This window comes from Silurus aristotelis, assembly GCF_946808225.1.
Source record: "Silurus aristotelis genome assembly, chromosome: 14".
NCBI lineage: Eukaryota > Metazoa > Chordata > Actinopteri > Siluriformes > Siluridae > Silurus > Silurus aristotelis.
The window spans coordinates 28,445,702-28,458,201 of record NC_139587.1 but is presented as its reverse complement, the minus strand read 5'-3'; the positions used below and the strand labels follow the sequence as shown (position 1 = coordinate 28,458,201).

Here is a 12,500-nt window from a genome sequence, read left to right as displayed (position 1 = left end):
AAAGATGAGGCTCCAGTGAACAACATGCTGTAAAGCATTTCTGCTCCTCCAAACAAACAATAGTGTAATTTAGATGTTTATTCCTTTGTTTATGTCACAGAACTTCGGCTGGTGTTTGTGTTTATATATTTCAGAATAACTTTTGCATAAAAAAACAACATTTTGCTGGTAAAAAAACAAATATAACTGGTGAATGTAGTGTTACAAAACACTTGAGGCCACAAAATAAAAAATAATAAAATAAAAAAAAGTAAAAGAGGCGGAATCTTTGGTTGAGTCTCTACTATGAACAGGTGTGGTGTTTTTATTCTGCACCATTTCAATTTTATTTCCAGTCAGTAGCATAATGCACCATATCAAATCACAAAACACCAAACAATGCCACGCCAACCTACACCTTACCGAGTCACACCATACCAAATTACACCACACCGCACCAAACTACATCACACCCAACTACACCACACCAAAATATATAACAAGCTATATCACACCAGCCTACACCAAACTAAACTACACCACACCAAACTACACCACACCAACTGACACCACACCAACCGACACCACACCAAACTATTTGATCTGCATTTGGTCTGTATTTGATCTGTATTCAGGTTGTAGTTATTCGGTATTTAGTCTGTATTTGGCTGCCTCTGATCTGTATTTGAGCTGTATTTTGGTTGTATTTGATCGGTATTTGGGTCGTATTTAATTTGTATTTAGATTGTATTAGATCTGCCTTTGATCTGTATTTGGGTCGTATTTGATCAGTTTTCTTTTCATAAAAACTAAATTAATTAATATTTAAAAATCTGTTTCTAACAAAGACACCTGTCCCTCTCTCTCATCTCTACTGCCTGAATTATGAGTAAAAGTCTTTGTGTTTAAAGCTGTGTTTAGGTCGATCATTGGTCCAGAGACGTTTCAGTGCTGAATCACAAAAATGTCATTGATTCCATTCTCAGCAGTTTAGTTACAAAGAACTCCATTTTCCATTAAATCCAGTCTGTGAATAACTGTTACAAATGGCCTGTGTGTGTGTGTGTGTGTGTGTGTGTGTGTGTGTGTGTGTGTGTGTGTGTGTGTGTGTTAGATCTATAAATATGGATTTGAGTAGTAATTATCTCTCGCTGCATTTCTTTGGTATTGGTATATTTCTCCAAACGTTCAGTTTATGTTATTAGATCCAGTCATTTGTTTGTTTTGTTATGAAGCAACATGGAGAAAAAGCGAGATGTAGCTCAAGATTTCACCAAAAACATCAAACCCAAGTCTGCGTTTACAACAGTTTAATAACCTTTCTGTCTGTCTGTCTGTCTGTCTGTCCATCTGTCTGTCTGTCTGTCTGTCTGTCTGTCTGTCTGTCTGTCTGTCTGTCTGTCTGTCTGTCTGTCTGTATTTCACTTCCATTTCACTGTCATGCTGATTCACACCAAACCGAGCCACAACATTAAACTACACGACACCAAACTACACCATATTAAACCACACCGTCAAATCAAACCACACCAAATGGCACCATAATAAAGTACACCACACCAAACTACAGCACACCAACCTACACCACACTAAAGCACACCACACCTAACTAAACAATACCAAAATAAACCACACCAAACACAAACTACACCTCACCGAGCCACACTGTACCAAATTACACCACACCGCACTAAGCCACACCACACCAAACTGCATTTTGCCAAACTACACTACAACTAACTACACCACAACAAACTGCATTATTGAAACTCTGAACTACACACCACACCAAATTACACAAGCTACACTATACCAATCTACACCACACCAAACTATATCACACACAACTACACCATTCCAAACACAACAAACTACACATCACACCAAACTTCACCACACCTAACTACACCACACTAAACCACACCACACTAAACTACAGCACACTAAACTCCAGCACACCAACCTACACCACACCAAACTACATCACACCAAACTACATCACACCAAACTACATCAGACCAACCTGCACCACACCAAACTACATCAGACCAACCTGCACCACACCAAACTACATCACACCAAACTACATCAGACCAACCTGCACCACACCAAACTACATCACACCAAACTACATCAGACCAACCTGCACCACACCAAACTACATCAGACCAACCTGCACCACACCAAACTACATCAGACCAACCTGCACCACACCAAACTACATCACACTAAACAACAAACTACACCACATGACCTACACCACAACAAACTACATCACATCAAACTACACAATACCAAAGTATAGCACACTAAACTGTGCCATACCAAACTGCACCATATCAAATCACAAAACACCAAACAATGCCACGCCAACCTACACCTTACCGAGTCACACCATACCAAATTACACCACACCGCACCAAACTACATCACACCCAACTACACCACACCAAAATATATAACAAGCTATATCACACCAGCCTACACCAAACTAAACTACACCACACCAAACTACACCACACCAACTGACACCACACCAACCGACACCACACCAAACTACACTACAACAACCTACAATTGTGGCGGTTCAGTAGGAAATTCTCAGAGTTTTAATCTCGAGCTCTGAAACTGCTACTGATGAATTATGCAAAGTAAAAGTCACTAATCTGAATATGCAAATCAGGGCATGCATATTATTGAGTGCATAACTGCAGTTGTAATTATGCACCGTGTTTAGATCACAAAATGTAAAATACCAACAAAAAAAGTTACGTAATTAACACTAATTTAGTTGAGTATATAATTTATAATTGCATTTAATTGTATTGTATATAGTTTGTATTGTTTATTCTGAAACTGTTACCTTTTGTTTGTTTCTATTTAAATGTAATTGTTCACATTGTTTTCTACAGTTTATTGTACATCATTAATTCGAGTTGTTCATCATCATGGTCTTTGACATAGAAAGTTTTTTCTTCACAGCTGCTTCGAGGACGACGAGCCGGCGTGTCCCGAGAACATCGAGTACTCGTCCTCCAGCCAGAGCTACAGCACCAACGAGCTAAACGAGGAGACTGACACTCTGGGCTCGGATGAGGATGAAGATGAGGATGAGGACGGTGAAGGACACGGCAGGAAAACCCAGGCCAAGAAGTCGCCTCAGTTTCCTCACGCCTGCTGTCAGGATTCCCACGAGACTCTAAACCTCAAGAGCAGCAGCAAGATCAACATCAGCATGAGCAACACGTACCTGAGCTAGACGACTAGACAAGTAGCTAACAAGCAAATATTATTATATACTATATGCATGGTATGGCCAAAAGTATTGGGACACCTAAATTTTGACAGACGAAGCCAAATCCATGAAGATCTGCTTTAAATGGGTTGGAGTGGAAGATCTCCTGCTATAGAGCTTCAATACTATTGAACATAGATGAATGTGAATGCTGACTGCACCCAGGCCTCCTGACCTTCTACCTCCATCAGTACCTCAAATATGGAATGAGATGGTCACGAAGAAGCACATAGCAATCTTGTGGTCAGGTGTCTACAAACTTTTGGCTGTACAATGTAGCCAGTGTATCTTATGTAGTGCTTAAAACTTCTACAGGTGTAAATCTTTGAGGTAAAGGCAACCGAGTGATCTGTAGCATTAGCGTTAACGTTGCTAACTTGAACACATGCGCACAAGTTCTTTATGTCAATCGATGTAAAGAAAAAAATGAAGAAGGAAAATTTCACTGATGTTCCTGCTGGAAAATACGAGCTGCAACTTGGTGGGAAATTCCGAAGTCAATCACAAAAAAACGACTCAAAGTCAAAACGATCGCAAAAAACAAACAAACAAAAAACCCACAAGAATCTCCTATTAATTCATTTGATCTGTTTATCTCAATTAGCTAGCGGGATCGAGGCTCCGCCCACATGCGCTTCCAAACGACGTTATGATTTCAAGATTTCATATATATTTCATAATATACATTACATAATATATTTCATATGATTGGGGGGGGGGGGGGGGGGGGGGGGCTATTAATGTAGTGGATCCATAAAATACAAATTTAAATAAAATGATAAAATTCGACTGATTATAAATTAATAAATAAATTAATTGATATTTATAAAAAATGTATTGTTTCTTGGGTTTCTGAAGTTCACATTGATTTTAACTCGGTTGGTTGAGAATATTGTTTTATTTGATGAACAGGTGATGAATTAACGCAACATCAGCACTTTTTTAAAACGAAGGTCATGAATTTATTGTGAAGGTTTTGCACGTTTTTTTTTTTTGTGTAGTTTTTAACGTTTAATTAAACAAATTGTAAATAACTTTTATTTGGTGTTTTGTTTGCACGTGTCATGTGACGCGTGGCTGCACGAGCGCGGTGGTGGTGCGTAAGAACGTTTTAAACTGTATACCGGTCAGGAGACTGGATAACAACCGCAAGAAACCAAACAGGAAATGAGAAACGTGTTACTTTGCATATGCAAAGCGCAGACACAGGGGTGTTAATACACACACGTACAAACACCAAAGGTCGTGCGGTTCCTCAAGTGCACGCCCAACTTTTATGATTCTTTACTAGGAGACCCGAACCTGTTCCAGCATTACAATGCTCCTGTGCACAAAGCAGCTCCATGAAGACCTGATTTCCATGGGTTGGAGTGGAGGATCTCCTGCAGTCGAGCCCCAACCCTATTGGGATTAATGTGAACGCTGACTGCACCTTATTAATGATTTAATTTTGCATTGAATAAATCAGATTAGACCCGTTCGATTTTCATTTTAAATGCCAGACGCTTAAAGCTTTTTTTTTCTCAGAGTGAAGATGATTATGAGATGCGTGACATTTCATTCGGTTCTGGAAAGAAATGAGAAACTTTATAACATAATAAACCTGCAAATGAAAAGCTTTAGAGACTTTTGGAAGCCTGTAGCGTGAGATTATTATTGAATAATACTTTTTTTTAAAACACGACTGAAATACAGGTGAAAGATATAAATATAAAAAAATCCCTTAAGCCCTAATAAACAAAAAATTATAAATTATAATTTTAAAATAAGTGGAGAATCATCACTCCTCATTAATCATCACAGCCAATCACAATCCTGAACTCCTACCAGCCAATTACAATCCTCTGTTCACACCTAAACTTTCAGATGATGATGAAGATAATGATAATGATGATGATGGTGATGAGGATAATGATAATGGTGATGATGATGATGGTGATGAAGATAATGATGATGATGATGATGAAAACTCAACCCCAGCAAAACAAAACTGCTGGTCATCCCAGGTGATTCATCTCCAGGTCAAGATCTCCAAATAACACTTCATGACTCTCTGCTCTCCCCTTCAGCCACTGCTCGTAACCTCGGGGTAACTATGGACAATGAACTGTCCTTCTTCCCACATGTCACTAATCTGGCTTGTTCTTGTCGATTTCTTCTCTATAACATCCGAAGGATTTGATCATTTCTCTCCACACAGGCTGCCCAGGTTCTTGTTCAGTCTCTTGTCATTTCAAGACTTGACTACTGCAGCTCTCTGCTGGCAGGTCTTCCCCTGAACGCTATTCATCCACTGCAAATGATCCAAAATGCAGCTGCATGACTTGTGTTCAATCTGCCCAAGTTCTCCCACACCACACCACTGCTGCTCCTCCACTGGCTTCCAGTAGCTGCATGTATCAGATTCAAAACACTGATGTTCACCTACAAGGCCAAAAATAGACCAGCACCATCATACCTCAGTGACCTCATCACATCTCGCACTGCACCACGCTGTCTGAGATCCTCCAGCACTGCTCCACTGGTACCACCTTCTCTCAGAATGAGAGGTAAGTACACTTCAAGGCTCTTCTCTGTTCTGGCACCGAGGTGGTGGAATGAACTTCCCCTAGATGTCTGTACAGCAGAGTCCCTGACTATCTTCAAGCGACGACTGAAGACCTTCATCTTCCTGAAACACTTAAATTAGCAGATGATGATGATGATGATGATGATAATGGGAAAGTAGAGGAAGAATGTTTTATAGAAAAGTCATATAGAGTATGTATTTTTACATCTCACTGTCATTGCTTGATCGACACAAAGGAAAAAGTGTGTGTGTGTGTGTGTGTGTGTGTGTGTGTGTGTGTGTGTGTGTGCGAGCGTGCATGCGTGCGTGTGTGTGTGTGTGTGTGTGTGTGTGTGTGTGTGTGTGTTTGTGTTTGGGCTGCACTGACCTCAAACTCACTCCAATCAATACAAGTGAAAAAATAAATAAAGCGTTTTTGTGTGGAGGCAGTAGTAAATGCAGTAGTGAGTGCAGTAGTGAGTAGAAGTAGTAATAAGTGGAGACAGTAGTAAGTGAAGTAGTGAGTGATGAATGAGTGGAGGTAGTTGTGAGTGCAGTAGTAAGTAGAGGCAGTAGTGAGTACAGTGGTGAGTGGAGGCAGTAGTGAGTACAGTAGTGAGTGGAGGCAGTAGTGAGTACAGTGGTGATTGCAGTAGTGAGTACAGTAGTGAGTACAGTAGTGAGTGGAGGCAGTAGTGAGTACAGTAGTGAGTGGAGGCAGTAGTGAGTACAGTGGTGATTGCAGTAGTGAGTACAGTAGTGAGTACAGTAGTGAGTGGAGGCAGTAGTGAGTACAGTGGTGATTGCAGTAGTGAGTACAGTAGTGAGTACAGTGGTGAGTGGAGGCAGTAGTGAGTACAGTGGTGATTGCAGTAGTGAGTACAGTAGTGAGTACAGTGGTGTGTGGAGGCAGTAGTGAGTACAGTGGTGATTGCAGTAGTGAGTACAGTAGTGAGTACAGTAGTGAGTGGAGGCAGTAGTGAGTACAGTGGTGATTGCAGTAGTGAGTACAGTAGTGAGTACAGTAGTGAGTGGAGGCAGTAGTGAGTACAGTAGTGAGTGGAGGCAGTAGTGAGTACAGTGGTGATTGCAGTAGTGCTGGAGGCAGTAGTGAGTGGAGACAGTTGTGTGAAAGAAAGAAAGAAAGAAAGAAAGAAAGAAAGAAAGAAAGAAAGAAAGAAAGAAAGAAAGAAAGAAAGAACTAGAACAAGATCTAATCTCAAGCCTCATCATGGTCTGGTAACCATGAATATGTTTCTTATCCACCTTCTTCCTCATCCTCCCTCTCCTCTGTCCTGCTTTCTCTTCCTCCTCTTTCTTCTTCCTCCTCCTTCTTTCTCCCCTTTTTTCTTTTTTCTTTTTTTCCTTTTCTTTCTTCCTCCTCTTCCTTTGAAATACTCTAACGAGATCGTTTGCTTCATGACAGATCGTTCTGCGCACAAGAGAGCGACCAAACATGACGGAAATGTCAGAGAAAAATCCTCACACCCTCCCACACACACACACACACACACACACACACACACACACACACACACACACACACACACACACACACACACTGGGTGTTGAAAAGTTGAGTTTTTCCTTGAGCCAACGAAACATGAAATTAAATTAGCATGTCTATATGTTTCAGAGGCAACTGAGCTTCACAGGAATGATAGACTACATCTCTCTCTCTCTCTCTCTCTCTCTCTCTCTCTCTCTCTCTCTCTCTCTCTCTCTTTCTCACACACACACACACACACACACACACACACACACACACACACACACACACACACACACACACACACACACACACTTTTGTGTATATTTATATATTAGTATAATATATAGGTTTCATCATTGCCTTTAAACACATTGTAAATTCAGACTTAGATTCTTTAGTAAAAAGGTCTCTGGGTGTCTTTATTTATTCACACAGGCAGGGAGGAGGAGTTGGGGATGGGGGGGGGGGTATGAATTGGATAATTAATCCAAGTTGAAATAATCAGTATCAGAGTCAGAATCAGAAAACTTTACTGATCCCACAGGGAAACTGTTCAGTTGCAGTTTGATCAGACACCAATTACAGTAAAATAAAGTAAAAATAAAATATAAGCAACATTCAAATAAAACCTAAAAATTAAGTTATATATAAAGTATACATGCAAATCAACGGATTTCTAATCTTATTAAAATAATCTGTAAAAATGTAAATGTAACGAAAAAGCAGCAGTAAAACAGATGGAAGAAAAAAATCAGACTATAATAATACAGTTATACAAGTTATTGCACATGAAATAATAATAATAATAATAATAATAATAATAATAATAATAATAATAATAATAATTATTATTATTATTATTATTATTATTATTAATGAACGTGAAGCTGGAAGTTGAAGTGATGATGATAAATTTCATCAGTGTTTATGCTCCACAAGTTGGCTGTGAGATGGAGGAGAAGGAAAATTTCTGGAGTGAGTGAGATGAAGTGGTAGAAGGTGAACGTAGGAATGAAAGATTGGTGATTGGGGCAGACTTTAATGGGCATGTAGGTGAAGGGAACAGAGGTGATGAGGAGGTGATGGTAGGTATGGTTTTAAGGAGAGGAATGTGGAAGGGCAGATGGTGGTAGATTTTGCTAAAAGGATGGAAATGGCAGTGGTGAACACGTATTTTAAGAAGAAGGAGGATCATAGGGTGATGTATAAGAGTGGAGGAAGGTGCACACAGGTGGATTATCTTCTGTGTAGGAGATGCAACCTGAAGGAGTTTGGAGACTGTAAGGTGTTGGCGGGAGACAGTGTAGCTAGACAGCATCAGATGGTGGTCTGTAGGATGGTTTTGGAGGTGAAGAAGAGGAGGAGAGTGAGGACTGAAAGAAGAATAAGATGGTGGAAACTGAAGGAGGAAGAGTGTAGTGTGAGGTTCAGGGAAAAGGTCAGACAGGAGCTCGGTGGTGGTGAGAAGTTGCTGGATGATTGTGGAACTACTGCAGAAGTGATAAGGGAGACAGTTAGAAAGGTTCTTGTTGTAACATCTGGAAATAGAAAGGAAGACAAAGAGACGTGGTGGTGGAATGAGGAAGTGCAGGAGAGCAGAAGGAGAAAGAGGTTGGAGAAACAGAATTGGGATCGACAGAGTGATGAGAAAAGTAGGCAGGAGAACAAGGAGATGCAGCTGCAGGTGAAGAGGGATGTGGTGAAAGACAAGGAAAAGGCAGATGAGGAGCTGTAGGAGAAGTTGGACACTGAGGAAGGAGAAAAGGATTTGTAGCAATTGTCCAGGCAGAGAAACCGAGCTGGGAAGGATGTGCTGCAAGTTAGAGCAATAAAGGATGGAGAGGGAAATGTGTTGACTAGTGAGGAGAGTGTGTTGAGAAGATGGAGGGAGTATTTTGAGCAGCTGATGAACGAGGAAAATGAGAGAGAGAGAAGGTTGGATGGTGTGGAGATGGTGAAGCAGGAAGTGGACAGAAGACCTGAGTAACTACGGTATTTTGTAGTGTGCGGGAGGAGTTTTCCAAGATGGAAGGTACTTTTGACAGAGTCCTCCTTTTAGACACTATCGTCAGAGAACTGCAAGGTCAAAATCCATAAATGGGTGAAGGTCATGCAAAGGTCAAACAGACTACACTGGATCAGGCTGAGACTGAGTGTATAATTTGCATGTAATGTAATGAATGAAACACTGGAAGTCCTTATAAAGTGTGTGTGTGTGTGTGTGTGTGTGTGTGTGTGTGTGTGTGTGTTCACTAAGCGCATTAAACACAAGGATATTTTTCCTGTTCTAGTTGTTGTTGGCTTTCCGGCTCACAGACAGGAGGGCAGAGTGCAGTGCAAGCAGCCGAGATGTGTTTGTATTCTAACAGCAGTGCGAGAGAATGCAGAGCAAAAAGCGACGCTAAATAAGTAATGGCAGCTTGAAGGAGCTGGGCGTTATATAAATGTTTAACTCGTAATCCCCGGCAGCAGCAGCAGCATGAGGAACAGCTGGTGGACACGCCGAGCCGTCGCACTACACCCCTTCTGCTCTTTATACGGATGTAGTCTGAGTTTTTTATAGCCATTATTACACGCTGTTCCCATCGCGACCCGGACGTATCGAACGCACCGTTTCAGCACGTTAACTTCCAACCACAGAGATGGAGGTTCTGCTCAGGAAATGTTACGCTACACAAACCTTCGCATGAAGAACAGCTTCACACTCTTAGCATCCAGACACTTCGTTTCTCCAAATGTTCTGCTGAAATACTTTGCTGTACCTTAGTCCAGTAGGATTGAGGTGCGGTGAATGGGCAGGTTGTTCCATGATAGATATCACTCCAGACGTCTGTATGAAATGGAAGCCATGTTGGTTTAGGATTCCTTTCACTGTCTTGCCCCTTTCACTGTCTTGCCTGCTCAGGTTCTTCTGTTAGAAACAAAACATCCCATTTGGACTTCACAGAACTTTCTTCCAGTCATTCACTGTCACATTCTGGTGTGTTTTTGACTTTTTTTTAGTCTGTTGCATAAAAACAAGGTCTCAAAAACCATAAAAATGGCCGACATTTTCTAAAATAAGCTTTAAAGTAATTAAAGGAGCTCTCCATTACTTTGCACTGTTGACCCCAGGTACCTGAACTCCTTCACCTTCTCCACCTCTTCTCCCTGCAACCGCACCCCTCCACTGCCCTCCCTCTCATTCACACACATGTACTCTGTCTTACTCCTACTGACTTTCATTCCTCTTCTCTCCAGCGTGTACCTCCACCTCTCCAGGATCTTCTCCACCTGCTCCCTACTCTCACCATAAATCACAATATCATCCGCAAACATCATAGTCCAGGGAGACTCCTGTCTGACCTCGTCCTTCAACCTGTCCATCACCACTGCAAACAGGAAAGGGCTCAGAGCCGATCCTTGATGCAGTCCAACCACCACCTTGAACCAGTCTGTCGTTCCTACTGCACACTTTACTGCTGTCACACTGTCCTCATACATGTCCTGCACCACCCTCACATACTTCTCCGACACACCAGACTTCCTCATAAAATACCACAACTCCTCTCTCCACCCTGTCGTACGCTTTCTCTACATCCACAAATACACAATGCAGCTCCTTCTGATCTTCTCTATACTTCTCCATCAACATCCTCAAAGCAAATAATGCATCTGTGGTGCTCTTCCTCGGCATGAAACCATACTGCTGCTCACAGATGGTCACCTCTTCTCTCAGCCTGGCTTCCACTACTCTTTCCCAGAACTTCATGGTGTGACTAATCAACTTGGCTTGTGCAACCCTAATAGCTGAGTTCACTCTGAGATTCTCCTCCTCTACTTTATTGTGTTAGTGCAGAGTTCTGGTTTCATCAGCGTAACTTCCTACTACTGTGGTGGATCAACATTGTATAGGTTCTGACTAAGTAACCAGAAGGTTGTGAGGTTACATCTAAGCTGTGGATGGACAGGGTGTGCTTTTTTTTAAATAAATAATAAACCATGTTTTATTTTTTCCTGTCAGAACATCATTAGAACGTTCCTTCTGCATAAAGACTTTCATTTGCATACTGAACTTTGACTGGCCGATAGGTGTAATGATGAAACATCACTGTGGATCTCTCTCTCTCTCTCTCTCTCTCTCTCTCTCTCTCTCTCTCTCTCTCTCACTCTCTCTCACTCTCTCTCTTTAAGTGTTTCTCTTTATATCTCCTTCTTTATTTTCTTTCTGACTCTCTCTTTTTTATCTCTCTGTATCTTCTCTCTTTCTTCTTTCTTTCTTTCTTTCTTTCTTTCTTTCTTTCTTTCTTTCTTTCTTTCCTTCCTTCCTTCCTTCCTTCCTTCCTTCCTTCCTTCCTTCCTTCCTTCCTTCCTTCCGTCCCTCTGTCTGTCCGTCCGTCTGTCTGTCTGTCAGTCAGAACCACAGCCTGCAGCCACTAAGTCTGGGATGATGGAGCTGAATACACTTTCCTGTCGCTCAGCATCTCTCCAGCTGTAGGGGAATGGACTCGGTTCCTCGTCTCTTCCTTTATGCTCCTTTGAGGATCTTGGCAAAAAAGAATCCTACACTGTTTAGGTGTCTCACAGGAGAGTCCTGAAAGGGATGAAAATGTCCAGGTGTGCTGATTGTTTCAGTTCAGATCAGTCAACAATAGGACGCTGGAGGTCTCTATATAAGCTGCTTATTGATAAGTGAACTGGGGACCTCCAGTGGAGAATAGTGCATGGAGCACATAGCCCACCTAGATCCTACTTAACAGGTGGGCTGTGTTTTCTGCACTCAGGAGGAAACGCTCGTACTTTGGTTTTGTGGCTGTGGACGTCTGGAGTTTTGTTTAATCTCTTACAGCACTGGTGACTTTTCCTTTATTTATTTATGGTCCCATTTATTCTGCACGAAAAAAAACATAAACATGTTCTGATGAACTTTGGCAAAAGATCCAGATCCATAAGGAGTCAGTAGAAGTGTGTGTGATGTGTTCAGAATTGAGTTTCATTATTATAATTTAACTCACAAACATTTGTAGAAAAATGAATCTGTGTGTTTGAGGATGATGAAGAGCTGATCTTTTTTTTTATCTTTCTACTGATGTGAGACGCGTCTGAATGTGATGTAATAATGTTAATGATGTTAATGATGTCAGCATGATCATTATCTGATTAAAGTTTCTTTTAAAATCCAAATATCTCTCTCTCTCTCTCTCTCT

The 12,500-nt window shown here is 41.2% G+C and overlaps 1 protein-coding gene across 6 annotated transcripts in view; it reads left to right on the top strand.

The window, feature by feature from the left end:
- Positions 1-4,308, top strand: part of agbl1 (AGBL carboxypeptidase 1) — a 90,816-nt gene extending 86,508 nt beyond the window's left edge. For all 6 annotated transcript variants that reach the window (XM_083561181.1, XM_083561179.1, XM_083561180.1 and 3 more), the window contains one exon: positions 2,962-4,308. In XM_083561181.1, coding sequence (XP_083417307.1) covers positions 2,962-3,238 — 277 coding nt within the window. In that variant the 3' untranslated portion in view covers positions 3,239-4,308. The remainder of the gene's footprint in view (positions 1-2,961) is intronic.
- Positions 4,309-12,500: the final 8,192 nt, after the last annotated feature.